This window comes from Biomphalaria glabrata, chromosome 5, assembly GCF_947242115.1.
Source record: "Biomphalaria glabrata chromosome 5, xgBioGlab47.1, whole genome shotgun sequence".
Taxonomy (NCBI): Eukaryota; Metazoa; Mollusca; class Gastropoda; family Planorbidae; genus Biomphalaria; species Biomphalaria glabrata.
The window spans coordinates 42,040,278-42,056,151 of NC_074715.1; the positions used below are offsets into that span (position 1 = coordinate 42,040,278).

General features: G+C 35.6%; 1 protein-coding gene across 5 annotated transcripts in view; it reads left to right on the plus strand.

The window, feature by feature from the left end:
• The window catches only part of LOC106063682 (uncharacterized), a 23,554-nt gene continuing 7,680 nt past the window's right edge, over window positions 1–15,874 (plus strand). Inside the window, exons 1-3 of one of the 5 annotated variants that reach the window (XM_056030488.1) lie at window positions 1–333; window positions 4,202–4,313; window positions 10,251–11,037. In XM_056030488.1, coding sequence (XP_055886463.1) covers window positions 10,540–11,037 — 498 coding nt within the window. In that variant the 5' untranslated portion in view covers window positions 1–333; window positions 4,202–4,313; window positions 10,251–10,539. Of the gene's footprint in view, window positions 334–1,160; window positions 1,753–4,201; window positions 4,314–4,549; window positions 4,902–10,250; window positions 11,038–15,874 lie in introns of those variants that run through there. The other 4 variants (XM_013222120.2, XM_013222123.2, XM_013222121.2 and 1 more) reach the window with 4 other exon arrangements.

Genomic DNA, 15,874 nt, shown 5'->3' on the forward strand with positions numbered 1-15,874 from the left:
CAGATCAAGATAGCAGTACAATTCAAACGTATCCATTTCGATCATTCGACACTCCCTCCCCCATTTTCCGCGGTTAAACGGCGGATCGGTGATTTGTTTGCGAGAGGCTTCTCATTCTTCTTTACTCGACCAAAATGATCTTATATCAAATGATCCAATCAACACAAAGGCCTCAGTCACATAGACCACGTCCTTCGCATTCCTTGTGCAAATAGTGTTACTTGTGTACATGTAGGGAACTCAAGAATGAATGCAAGTAATGTCATTTGAAATCTTTCATTCTTTTAGTTGTTTCTGAGCACGTCGACTCGGAGGTCATTTCATTGAACTCTGGTAAGTTTTTGTTTTAGGATAGAAACTCTATATAAGGTGGCAGGGCCGGAATTACAACAATGCGGACTTTGGCGGCCTCCTTGGGCTTATTAAACTGAAAAACAGAGAGTTCGAAAATAATTTACTTCCTAGTCCAAACCTCCCGCAGGAAGATGGGGGTTGGCAGCTGGCAGGGTATGAACCCGAGACCATCGAGAAGTCTAAACAACAGTCCAGCCATACCGCATGACCATGAGCCATCCATTTTCTTTGAACTTGTGAAACATTTTCTCTTATTATTCAAATCCCACATCGAGTAGTTTGTACTATTCGTTGGTGTTTATTTCTAAGTGTCAAGTGGGCAGTCACTTTGCTGTCGGAGAGAAATTACAACCAAAAAAAGCAGAATATAAAAAAATACTTTAAAAAAAAAAACTTATATTGAGCTAAGGGAAAGGACCGCCCAATTACTGCCATTATCTCTCGATATTACAAGCTGTATCTTCTCTTTTTCTATTTAAAACAAAACTAGTTAATGACTACTAATTTATTAACTAATTACTTAATTATGTTTTTTTTTTTATTGATTCATCGACAAGGAATAATGGACCTCATTCACCAATTTTAAACAAACAACATTTAGCCACGTGGTTCTCTATCTCTTCTATACAAATTACGTAAATCACACGGGCTTTCACGTGACAGTTTTTTTTTCATTGTTTTATCAATATTATCACGTGGCTGAATGTTTACGATTGGTGAATGAGTTCCATTGTGCAAAATGAATCCGAGATTCGGAAATGAAGTGAGAGAAAGAGACGAGTCAAGGAAGCCTCTCAGACAGAGCGAGTTTGTATAAGCTTTGTAACAAACGGACCAGGCTGTCGACTACTATGACTGTACTCTGTCTTGACAATGCATGTACCCAGACGATTCACTCACTGTTGTTTATTCTCTTCAGGATGCTTTATATAAGCTTTGTAACAAACAGACCAGGCTATAGACTACTATGACTGTACTCTGTCTTAACAATGCATGTACCCAGACGATTCACTCACCGTTGTTTATTCTCTTTAGGATGCTTTTCTGGGCCTTGGCTAATATTTCGTGGGTTTTGTTTAACAAAATACCAGGAAAACCATTGAATGACAAATTTCTATCTCCAAATATTACGTGTGACTAGAATTTATTAACACATTTTTGTGCAAAGAAAATAATGCTCAGTGTTAAAGATATACAAAACATTATAATTAAGCTATCTTTTGGAATGTAGAATGTTCTATATCGAAGCATTCATGATTCAAAGATATCGGCTTGCTATGTATCTGTACCGTCTAATTCGATTGTTGTTACTGCACTGTTAAGTCGAGCGTATCAGCTGTGTACACACTGCAACAGTTTTCACTCTTCGATTTGTATCGTCAAGTGTCGGCGACTAAGGTGGGTGCTTATATTAACTATGAAAAAAAAAGTTTTTGATAAATAATAGTCAAAATATATTTCATCAAAATGTAATTACGTGCTTGATTAGTAACAAAATCTTTATGACACTTGTTTAGGGGCCTCACTGAAAAATGGGTCAACAAGTTAGAATACTTTTTTAAAATTTCTATTTGGATCGTAAGCTGAATAGTAGCGAGGGCTTACTGAAATCAAAGAAATTGTAATTAGTTAAAGTGAAACCAATTAATTATGATTTGGTCTTATTTGTGTGACTTAAATTGGTTTGTGATAACCTACTTTTTTAAAAAAAACTTCTTTTAAAAAATAACAACAAGGTCATTGTTGAAAATGATTGCCCCTTCTTTCTCATCCATGTGGTGACATAGGAGCATCTACATAATTAACTGAATGGTAATTGGGCTCATAATTTTTCGGGTTAGATTCCCTTGTTAAAAAGTGCTTAATCTTATTATTTTACCGAAAGAATATGTCAATACAATTGAATGTAGAATATACACTCTACTAAAATGACTAAACAGGAAGATGAATGTAGAAGCGTTGCGAGCTCATTTCATGAGTTGACATTTATTAAAATTGTTCAAATTGTGGAGAATGCTTATTAAATCGTGTGTGGATAATGCCTAATATTTAATCGTGTGTGGAGAAGTTTGTGATTGAAAGTAAGTTAAACGGCTTTAAGTCTGCATCTTTTGTTTTCGCAGATAACGAGCTCTAACAAATCTATATATTCAGAGCAAAAAAAAAAAAAAAAAAGAAACTGTTTGGCCATTTTTTAACTTTTATTTAAAGATTTTTTAATTTGTGTAATTTGCAAAATAGTTTACGACATTGAATTTTAAATGCAACACAGCTTACTGATCTTCGTTTGGAAGTCAAATTAATCTGCTTTGAATAAGTGACGATATTTCATTTAAATAGGGCCTATTGAAAAAAAAAATGTTTTGGGAATGGCTCACAAGTTTGAGGATATGAAACGACTTCAATGTCGCAGTTCGAGCCTATGGCTCATTTCGATGTTATTGCAGTGTATTTTTAGTTACCCCTTCAAACGTAGACCCGTGGACACTACGTACGTTATTTAGCTTTTTTTTTTGTTTAATTTACTATTTTTTTGTGTCAAGAAATATAAATATTTAAATAAGCGACTGAGATCTCGACCCCGTATAAAAACTAACTTTGAGCATGCGGATCTTGATAATTGTTTTCTTTGCTTCGAAAAAAAAGCACCAAAACATTGTCTTCAATTTACAAGTGTCCTCCTTCTCCAGTTTGATAACCACAACAATCCTATAACATAGGCCCTATACAAGCATCTAGCATTGGATCACAACAACCAATCCAAGCGAGCCTAGTTCACTCCAGCTTCACTCTTGCTGTTGATTTAAGATATGTTGTGATAGTTTTATGAACTACTTTCTACTGTCCTGAAGTCAAGAGTTAATCGATCTAAGTCTAGTCTGTGTACATTACAGCAATTGTACATTTTAAATCTATATTCTATTTACATGACACGTTACAAGTTACAACCAAGCTACATATGTACTGAGCTTTCTTCCGCCTTATCTTACACTTTTGCTTTTATAACGCACGAGTGATTTTGCAGACGGTTTGTTGCTAAGGACGCGGCTTGATGATGTGTAAAATGGAACTCTTGAAGTTTAGCTCTGGCTTTCTCATCTACATGCCTTTTTTTTTCTTTCTTCGTTTCCCTTTATTTAGAATGGAAGACCGATTCTTATATATGGTGTTGTTTTATAAAGAACCTTATCTGTTTATTGACTGAACGCCAAGGCCTGTGCGTAGACAAAGAATATGTTAGTACATTTAGATTTTTAGTATTTTATTTTGTATAATAATGACCACACATTACTAAGTGTTTAACGTAAATTAAATAATAAAACAAGAAAAACAAAAAAAAAACAAAGCTTATATTAAGCGCAGTTGTATCAATTAGTTTGGATCAGTCACATAATTAAATTTGTAATAGATCTAGACAAGCAATAATAAATCTGTGCAATTAGAAATATTTTTACCAAATGTTTTTTATTAGCGCAATTTCTTGCTTTTAGATTTCTCAATACGCTATTGAAAGAAGTTGTTATCTGTAGATCGCTTTTTAAATGCATTTATATATTTAAAAAAAGGTGAACTTCCTGAATTCGAACTTGAGGATTAAAGCCTCCTCGAGCCAATGCACAGGCGACTATGCAAGGGAAATGTGTATGGAAATAAAAAGTTTTATAGTTATCTATTGCTAGTTTAAACTGTTATCTCTACAAATATAAATGGACTGATTCAACTTATACCAACTTATCATTCAAGTACAATATCTTTCCCTTGTTCGAGATACCAAACAAAATAACTAATTACCAATAGTTGGTTAACAAATGGATTAATTTTTTAAAATTGATTCTTGTTTTGTCAGGTAAAAGAAATAAATGACTCTAAAATGAGTGAAAGTTCAGCTTGATCCGAGATTGGGTGTGGGAGAAATAACGTGCACAAACTTTTGACCAGACAGACAGAGTTAATATAAGGTTTGTAAATATAGACCCACAATGGACTTAAATCGTTATCGCTCAAAGTCATTGTAATGACCTCTAAAAAGTGTAAGCACAGCACAGGGTCACTACTGGACGTCCACGTGGGTGTTGCCCACTTCACCACAACAGTACCCGCCCTCCCCCTTTTTCCATGTAGTATGTCCGTCTATGAGTCGGTGCGTGCGAACACTCGGGTGCAGATCAATGTGTTACACCACAGAGGTGTGTTTGTATGCTCGTGCGCGTGTTGTCTGTGCGTGTGTGTGTGTATGTCAACAGCACACCAGTTGTCGTCGGCCCAACACATACGGCAGCCTAAATACCACAGCAAACAGACGGACTCACTGTCTTGCAACACACGCCATCCCTGTGTCTCGCTGTCTAATCGAGTCAATAACTGTGCACATATATCTCACGGCATGGAATAAGGAGCAGTTTGTTATCGACGTTGATCACTTAGAGTTTAGAAACAGGTAAAGTATATGCAGGATCAACCAAAGCCGCTCAGTCCTACTCTGTTCTCTGTTAGTTATTGATTATGCTTAAACAACAACAACAGCATGTGAAAACATGTTGAAACAGGTAGGCTTAATAGTCTCGAGATATAGATCTACATGTGTTACATTATTTTTTTAATTTACAAGCATTTAGATATCTGGTATATTTTACCTGCAGAATTCTAAATGTTTTAACTTTTTTTGTAAACATTGGTAAAATGAATGAGTTATACAAAATCATAGGAACAAGTCACGTGTCTCACTGTGAAATTAGCTAGCAATGTAACATTCAACAATCTTCTATATTAACTTTCCTGTGGGTATTTTCTTTCAATTCAGTACCGTGCGTCACTTGCATATTTACTTATAGGTAAATTTTCATGTTGCGATTATTACAACTTTGGAACAGCCGAAACGATTCACTGTCAAGACGCCTTCGTTTGTGTGTTTGTATCAGACCACTGCACTATTTGTTTTCTAATACGAACGTGAGTGAAATGGTTTCGCACAAATCTCAAGCCTTGAGTCAAGGACACGCCCATGTCTCGCGATGGTTTAGGGGAGGGAGGAAGAAAGATAAGATAAGTTAAGATAGTTTTTATCGGTCTAATCAAATGGAAATTCGATTTGACAACAATTGACTAACTTAGCGTAACTTCTGTAACACTAACAATATAGATGCAAATACGAACAACATTCACACATGAAACACATACACACAGCAAGCTTTTATGAATTAGACGTCTATGTACTTATCAATGACGACAGATACATAACACTCTGAACGAAAGTGGGATAAAGGAGTTTTCAAATCTTTCTATTTTAGTCCTAATGGAAAGAGACGACCACTTCGTTCAGATCTGATGTAACAGTGGTTTAATGGGTTTAATGGGTGCAGGCTGTCTTTAAGAATCGCGTGTGTTCTTCAAGAGATGGTTGCCTTGTTCGTGTGATATACGATGATTTTTTAATTAGTCTATTTAGTCTATGTCTATGTGATAGTGAAGTATTACCATACCAGCAGGTGATGGCAAAGTTAATTAGACTGCTGATGGTTACTGTATAGAAAAGTTTAATTATTGTTTTGTCGATTTTAAATTTTCTTTGCTTTCTAAGATATGCTATGATGACTTATGGTATAAAGGTTTTGACAGTATAAAACTCCATTTCTGTTTCATGTTGTTTCAAAACAGGATCTGCGATGTTTTTGATGAAACGTGTCAGAAAATAAAGTGCAGTAAAAAAAATACTAGATCTAGATTATATTAAACACGCCCGTTGATTTGTTTCCAGGCTTTGTATGTTTATCATGGCCGGAACAGCCCCCTTATTTTTTTGTTATTTTAGTAAATGGGCCTCATTTTAACGATCAATCTATCATACGTTTTTAGCCCGTGAATGAGTCTATCTGTTACAATAGACTTTCACAGCCGGCTTTCTTTCCTTCTCTCTCTATGATTTCGCTCTCCGGAACCTATTTTTTTAACCTGCGCATCAGAATTTCTCCCACATAGACTTTTGACTTGATTTGGAAAGACCTATTTCATAATGCGACCCCGACACACACACACACACGCATTCATATTTTGGACCAGTTAATTCTAGTATCCCCCTTCCCCAGCCAACATAAAAAAGCTTGTACCTAATAAACTCTATGAAGTTTCTTCGGCTTCTCAATTCAATTTTTATTATATTTCAACTTTGACCAATCCCCCCCCCTATATATATATATATATATATATATATATATATATATATATATATATATATATATATATATATATATATATATATATATATATATATTGCGACCTTTAATCTTAAAGCAAGCAATGTATGGTATTAGACATCGCATACATGTCTTCGTATCATCAGTTTCACGGCTTGAGGGGGAAAAATGCTTTCACCTAAGGCCAGAATTAAATGCCTCATTCGCGTTCTCCTTTCTACATTTATCTTTTGGTATTTTCTTCTTTAAATACATAAGTGAAAGAATGTTGTCGCCAACTAATGGAAATTATTTAGAGCTACAAGCAGAAATGCTTTTTAAAAAGTGCCAAAAGTAAAACAAAACAAGACAAAAAAAAATTAAGTACCTTGCAATTTATAGAAGTGCACAGAAAGATTTTTAGAGATTTTCATCTAGGGCTGAATAACTATAAATATTTAGCTTTTTTAAATTGTGATGTGTGCCCATAGACATAAATAAATATAGACTGGCCGATTAAAGAGTTTTATGAAATGAAAATTTGTGACTTGCAATTTTGTGTACTTTATTATACAGCATTTATGAGCAGTATAAAAGTTAAGTAGGCCTATTCATATCTATTTCAGCCACACACCTCAATATATTGTAAATAAGGAGGCAGTGTAGTTTTGTTTAATCTCTAAGAATGAAGATCATGCACTTTTTCATAATTCGGAAATCCGAATACAATAGATATACATGTTTTCAAGTTACATGAGGTTATTTCCTTTTTCCAGTCTATATTTATATATGTCTATGTGTGTGCCTAAAAGGGGAGTAATGATAAGCTTTGTATTTTTAAAGCTATACTATAATTGTGGGCACTTTTTGGCACTGTAGAATGAAACTATTTAAGCGCTTCCATTTGTAGTTCTTGTTTGTATTCAGTTGGCGTCTTTAAAGCTCAGTTTGTTGTAGTTGGTCGTGAACATCCCCAATAGACCTTTACACAAATATATTTGCTTATCGATACTTCCGACTATAATGAACACCGGATACACCGAAGAAGCTAGTTATTTCTAGAATTGCTTTCACTTATGAAAATCCCCCATATTTCAGTACCGTGTGCAAACTATATGCTGTTACACTTAACATGTCGACTTACAACTCCCATTCTTTGAAACATTGCTATCAATTATCTTAGGCCTCTAAATCAGTGGTTCCCAAACTTGTTTGTCTCGTAGACCCCAGGGCCCCAGGGGGTCTATATAGACCACTTTGGGAATCACTGCTCTAAATGCTTCAGTTCTTGAGGCTTATTATCAATAAACCTGAGTTGCACTAACACGATGTTTGTTTGCCGACATTTTTACCAAGTAATAGTCTCTCAATGATGAAACGGTGAAAGTTCAAGGACACCTAAGCATGCCTATTCTAGAATAAAAACTGTTAAATTTTACCGTGAAAGAATTTTCGGAGGAAAAAAAAAACAACGCAAAAAACAAACAAGGTTTAAGTGTAAGCCATCAGACGTCTGCTGTTTGCTTCGACTTCTGCTCTCGGTGGCTCGATGGACATTTTGACACATTTCCCAGAGTCCACCTGCTTAAAAGATTTGTCTCCCCACATTGCTGGACAAAGAGGAAGCGGACGCTGTTAAGCTCTGAGCAATCTATGGCATGTTGCATCCGTTCACATTTTTTTTTAAATTTTATTTTGTAAAATGTTAATGCATTCTTTTTTAAAAGCCCTTTTTTCTGCGGCATTTTTTTGCCAGTAATGGAAAGGCATTATGAAGGGAGATGGTAACGACGAGATGGCATGTATTTATTTATTTTATAAAACATGGCCTAAACTATGCCGACAGGCCAAATTAAAAAAAAAAAATCTTGTCATAGATTTGTGGCAAAAAGTAAATCACGAATCTAAATCATTTTTATGCATTTTTCATATATTATGATCCAAACACAATTCAAAAGGTCAGCGCACACCTATATTACACTACAAAAACTATTTAGGAAGATTAAAGAAATAAATAATATTTATATCCACTAGTTCAAACGCGTTCAAATTCTGAAGTGCATCTGTACAGTTATAGGCCTAAGACTATCATTTTTTTGCCACTAGTAATAATAATAATAATAATTACATTTCTAGAGCGCTATTTCTAGAGCGCTGTTAACAAACAAAATGTAGGCGCTGTGATAACATTACAAACATAAACACGAGAACTGAAATGGCAAACTAATCTAAAAATGTTTTAAACAGATAGGTTCATCCTGATTGTAGTGTAGCATATTGTCTGTCTGAGATAAATGGGAAGTGAGTTCCAAACCTTTGGTCCGTGCATTAAACAAAGAAGGCGTAGACATTGACTTTTGAGGGAGAAACGTGGCACCACTAAAAGCGTTAAGTCCATTGAGCGCAGGGCTCTCTGAGTACAGACTATGTGTACATTAAACTTAAGACTCAACAAATATTATCAAGTTTATTGCATCTATCACAAACTTTAAACGTCTTGGTGCTAGGCCAACTCTACCAGACTCATACATGCAGTATTAGATATAGACTAACAGTAATAGGCCTATATTTGTGCGATTGGAAATATTTTACATTGATTTTGTTCAGCGCAACTTTCATAATTATGTCATGCTCAGTACGCTTTAGCCAAATCCAATTGGGAGGAGGGGGCAGAGAATGTTTACGTACTGCTTTTTCCAAAGAAAATTTTATTTTAATTGAGTCTGAATTCGAACTCGAGGTCTCGAGATTCCATAATGGAAGGCCGAGGTGTTAGCCACTGTGCTATTCAAGCACTTAAAAAAATAGAAAGTTTTATAACCTTAAATAGATCTAGTTTAAAATGTTTAGCGAACGACCTTATTCTCTACACAAGGCTTATCTCACCTTCGCTCAGCATAGTTTCTATATAAAACAATAAAAAACTCGACTTATTGATGACCCGAATGTTTAATTTTTTTAATTGATACATGTGTTATCATCGACATCGGATAATTATGTAAAGTTTCAACTTGATCACAGAATGGCAAGTTTGAGAAACATATGTACAAGATTCCAACCAGAGTGAGTTCATAAAAGCTTGGTAAAAAAAAAGATATTCCTTTCAGACCTTGCGATCTATAAGTCAGATTAGGTAAATGTAATCTTCTTTTAATAGCCAACGGTTAACGATGGTGTCATGTGGCCAGCACAACGACCAACCGCCTTTACTTTACCCAACTTATGCTATGAACCCAACAGATTTGAGTGGACTCAGGGGCGTCCTAAATTCAAAATCCCTAGTTTCACCAAGATTTGAATCCGTGGTCTCTCGATTCGGAAGTCAAGCAGTTTACCAAACAGTCACCACGTCCACGAGCTTTCGTAGTGAAAGAAGGTTTTATTATACCACACGTTATTTCTCGGATTTCGCTATTAATATTAAATGTAAAATAAATCAGATTTAATTCAAGCGATAACGATTGTTATTATAACTACTACAAAACTTTGACGAGTCTATATTTTAGATAAAGTAATTTGATATAGCCAAGATTAAAAGTCTTCTGTTGCCAGCCACTCAAACAGGCGAGCTATTTATAGATACACGCTATTTGTTTTAAATTTAGATTATCCCCCGTTACATTCCAACATACCTCTGCTCCGACCCATTGTATATTGACCTGGTCACATTGTTATGTATGTGTATATGTATTTGATTAGTCATCTATTTTCTTTCTGTGTATTTAGATCAGATCATCTCAAAGGACAATACGAATGGATGAAACTCGAGGATGTCTATAGATCTACAGTTTCCTAGCAGTTACAAGAGTTCTTTGTGGACAATAGAAAAGTGCGTCAATGTACAAGATACATTTCAGACATTTAAACTAAAGCTGTTTTTAAACACCTTTCAGACATTTAAATCAACGTTGTTTTTTAAAAAGTGTATGAGAAGCACTATAGAAATTGTTAAATAAAGTGCGTTTTCCTGGAACCTTTTTTTTTCTTTGAGATTGTGGTTGAACTAAGGACTATCATGCCATCAGAAAGGACTTCCTTGAATCCTGAAAACAAATTACTGGACAGGACGGTGGACAGAAGGTCTGACCTCAGCATGGTTACGTCTCCGTACCTTTTATCTCGGTTTTTGTTGCAGGCGACCAACAAACCTAAAAGAAACCATCCAACCACACTGGCCATTCAAATGCAGAAGTCTATATCGATATCCAACGTTCAGTGCGAATCTCCAAACGCGTACGATCCCAACGGCCCGTCGCTTTGGGTCAATGGCTTCGATACTATGTCCACCAGTGATCATTCCGATACCACCCCAGATAGGACTGATGAATTCTTGGTATCTGAACTTTCCACACAGGAAGAGCGCGTGTCGCTTCCGTGCAGATACAGAGAACGTTTAATGGAACTATCTAAAGACAGCTTGCCGTTTCACTGTAACTTCAATGGAAACGAGCACGAAAGAACTTCACGGGAAGAAGATCTAACTACAGCTCTAAGATGGATACGACAAGAAATAGTGAGTAGATCTTTTTACATTTGCCACTTTTTAAAATGTTTATGTTCATTAACGTTTAACAAATACACACAGAGAGCGACACCATTGTTATGTGTGGGAGGTCAATATAAGCCGTCCGTTGCAATTCAACGTAGCATACTATAAATCATGGGCCGCAATTATGTTAGGAGAGTGTTAAAAATGGTGGGAGGGGAGGTTCGGCCAAAGTTTTATGTGAGCGTTCGATGCGCAGGATGCAATAAGAAAAGAGGCTCCAGAGAGCCTTTGAAATATTTCGATAAAAAGCTGAAAAGTCAAATACTCAGATATTGTATGTAGGACTACCTTCTATGGCGTAGGGTGGGGTATGGTAATCCAATTCAGGGGCAAAAAGTATATGTTTGAGAGGGGAAGCGTTATAAAGTGGGCCGTGCCAATTCACTATAACAGAAACTAGAATTCAAGTTTTTTTAAGGGTTGGGAGAAAAACAAAGGCGGGGAGAGAAAAGTTATATCGAAAAGACCGGCCACAAGTGTTTGGGAGGGTGTTTTAAAGCGGGGCGTTCCAATTAAGCTAGAATACACTGACCAAAAGTGGAATTGATGAAATGCGGGCAGGGGGTGGGAGAGAGCGGCCAAAGTATTATGTCAATGTCAGCATTACGATTTGCAGGATGTAATTAGAATAAAAGAGATGTGTTTTCAAGTACACAATATTGCAATGATACAAATGAAATGCACATTCATACAACAGTCTCACCTAAACTTTACACACAAAATTTTACACCAGCAAGTTGGCTAATAGTAAAAAAAAATTTAAGGAATGAAAGGAGTTCTTGTGTCTGTTTTTTGAAGTCATTCCAGTTACTAGATCAATATCTAGTTGAAGATATGTAGACATTTGCTAAACGAAGGTAAATGTTTCTTATTCTTTCATATTTTTGATGAAATTAATTTCACTTCACATTTTTCCTTTTCTATTCTTAGAACTTGTTTTGAACTGGGTTTTTGGTTTTGAAGGCATCTGTTCAAAAATCAACTAGATCTAGAATAATGTCATTAAAAAAATTGTGTTGTAGGCCTACATAGAACACTGTTGAAATTTAAGTCTTTAAACAAAGCGAATTCTTTTCATTCCTCGAACACACTGCTAAACTAATATTTCAGTCTCAGATTTCTCATTAAAATCCAAGAATTGGTTTGTGGTAGTATCTAAGCGGTTACCTATAGATTGTAATATCCTAGTAATAGAAATAGATCTTGTCATGGATATTTACTTGAAAATATCAAGTATTTACCTGATAGGGTATTTAAATTAATGTACACTTGAGAATTGCCCTAAATAGATGCATCTGTGGTGGCTGAATCGTTCTCTCAAACTGCAACTCCGATATAGAATCCTCCCTAGAAATGGGGACTGAACTTTTTTAATGACATGGTGAACCGATAGAAATTGTAATCTATTTAACACAAAGGACTTGCTTTTGACTTGGCATTAAATTTTAATTAATAGTATGCTACCAGAAGTGGTTGTAATATATACCACTGGCTGCCGGTGACTAGAATGCCAGCGGCAGTCGATTTAAGGCAAGGTAATGGCAGTGTGTATATGATAGGGTCGTGGCAGTGGTGAATGGCATGTTATTGACAACTGCTTTTCAAGTAATACCAAGTAGGTTTTCTATAAATGATTGTTTCAATTTAATTTTCGTAGAAGACTTAGAAGTTCCATTTTAAATTATCCTTCTTCATATACCAGAGGGGCGTATCGGGAAGAAGTAGCAGACGGCTTGTAGCTGAGTGGGAAGCTCTAGGAAGCGTGGTAACTTCCGGTTGTTTGGCTTTCACTTCAACAATCCATTTTTATTCTTGCTCTTCCTCTCGCCTTGTATTCTGGGAATGAGTTGATGTGTGCTCTCAGGGCTGGTTGACCGCTTCAATTTGTATTGGTTGACCTGATCATTTTTCATTTGGTTTGTACATTTGCTACAATCCGCACCAACCATCCTTCTCATATTTGTGTTATACTTTTTTTTTTGTTATGTAGTGAGCTTGTTTTAAAAATCCTACATCTGTTGTATACAATTTGGCAACCTCATTCATTCCCTGTCTTATTATTTAACACATAAACCTCTATATTTAGAAAAGTAATTAGTGTATTTAAAATCCTCATTGTCAACTTTAAATTGCGTGTATGTCTCCAAAGTCTAAAGGCTTGTCAAAACTTAGCGCCCTGTAAATAGCAGCCCATTAAGGGACTGCATCCAAAACAACGTCTTTGACTTTGATCCATCGTATTTGGTTCAGTCCCTTTTCCTCTGCCACACGCATACATACATTTGACACCAATAAATCCGTCTACTTGTCGCTGTAGGCATCTGTAGGCTTTGCAACAAAACAAAGTCAAATACCTGAATAATGAAACTTTAATCTGTGATCAGCCGTCAGCTTAAGCTCTCTGAAAAATATCCGCAGGACTTCTTGCCGCTCCACGACGTCAACAGTAGGCGTGGGAAATGATTTGTTAAATAAATACACTCACACACATTTAATAACACAGTAACAAACTTGTATACTTTCAGTCAGGGGCGGACATAGCAGGTAGTGCGGTTGACAGACCACACTGCTTTTAATGCTTTTATTTAAATGTACATTAAGTTATTAGAAAGAATCATGTACTTAATATTTTAAAGACAATTGCTATTTCTACTTTTACATATTATTTAAACAAATATTTAAAATATTACACATTTCAAAAACGGCATTTAGGTGTGGCAAATAGAATGAAGCCGCTGGCTCCGCTTTCGAAAGGGTACACAGCTTCAGGCCGAAAGTGGTCTTTATGAGTTAGTCAACTTAAATATTTTCTACTTTAAAGGTAAAATTTCATGGGCCTTGTCTTCTGTACTATGATTGCCTCTAAGTCTCGGAGTGTTTCTTATCCTTTAGATAGCCGCTGGTGTTCTCTATATCTTACATGTCAAACTAATCTAGAGTAAGGGGTGGTAATCGATAGTGAACAAATAACTAGCCGCTAAGGATTGTGTGACTTTGCCAGTCTATGCATTCATCCAAAAGAGAACTCTTGGTTTTCAGTTTTAGGACTTTAAATGCAACTCATTTCCTATATTCCATACCGGTATTTGAAAAAGGTTTATATAGGTCTGTGGTCATGTACAAAATAATGTAGCGAAACAATATGCTTACGTTATCCTGCTTTAGATTATCTATGTTAAGTATGTTCTACAACAACAACGCAATGTTTGCATCATTTGTTTGATAGAATCCCGGATACGATCAATGAATGAATCTACACATTTTCAGAACGTAGGTGAAGAACTGAAAGTTGTCTGACCAAGATTCAGATTTAATGTTGCGGTTATTGAGCTAGAAAAAGATATAAAATGAAGGGTCCGGCGGACCAATCCCTCTTCCGGGATGTGAATGAAATTTAATATGAAGCTGCATGCGATATGTACCAGAGATCTGTCACTTTAACTGAAACTTGTAAAGCTTTGGTTGCGTCACAGAAAGTGAACCATCGTAAAGTAATTTTGGTTTCCGTGATAAGGAAGGGCTGAGACAGTGATTCTCAAACACCAGTATGCGACTTTCACCCCATCCCTAGATGAGAAAAATGTGCATCAACACCTCCTTAGTCAGCTTTGGGGTCCGGAGTGGGGAGATATGTAAACGAGTTTCTGCTTTTCGAGCTGCGGACATGCATTCTATTGGGTAGGGTAAAAGCCAAACTAGCGTCATTGAATGGTCTATAACTCCATATGAGTTTCAGCTAACTCCACCTCCCCCTTTCTTCTTTGAAATAAAGTTTCCTTGTTGTACTACTATTAGCCTACATTTCTTTGTCGTTTAGGAGCTGAGAATTGATAAACACCGTACATGTTTTGACTCTACCTCACTGATTTAATCTGCACAAAAAAGTCTATTTCAATGTTCAAGTCTAAGTGATGATGTCCCTTTTGTTGTTATGTCCATGATTGTTATCCATACATGTATTGTAAAAACAATGAAATATTAGCTCGTTCCCTGCTTCAACCAGATACTATTTTTTATTTATTCGACCTAGCACGTTGCAGTTCTCTGATCTTAGTTCTGCTCTTATAATTAATCAAATTACAACTTGTTTCAAATTAAGCCAATTAAAGCTAATACAAACGATCAGATAGTATTTTAAAATGATTTCTTTTTAGAATTCTACTAAGTTTTAACATGACCAAAAAAAGACTAGACGTCTGCTAGTCCACAAGTAAACATGTTTAAAGTTTTAGATATTGAACAAAAGCAACCTTTTATCTTCGGGTGGGGTGGAGTTGAACCATGAAAGCAGTTCTACCAAGCCAATCAAAGTAATTTTGTATTTTCTTTGAAGTCAATCATCCATAACGCATGTAAAAGCTCTAGTCTGTTGTTTTATTAGCAACTTTTCAGGAAGAGACGCTATTGTGTCTTTTATGTTCATATCTTGATAAGTGCTTTGTAAAATCCGAGTTCATTTGTGTCTCTGTCTTACTTGAATTAAGCTAAGCGTGCCTCTTTAAGAATGATTAATTAAGTATGCATAAATATGTACAAATATTTGTTTTTTATTTTGAAAAAAGACTCGATGGAGGCTTTTTGTGGAAGTTTCAGCGTGTTATATTGAGATATATTGTTATATTGTTATATTGAGATATATATTGATATTGATATATTGTTATATTGATATATTGTTATATTGATATATTGTTATATTGATATATTGTTATATTGATATATTGTTATATTGAGATAGATATTGATATTGGCTATGATGTTCAGAACACGTGCAAGCAGATACGAGTTAACACGAAATCCCTTC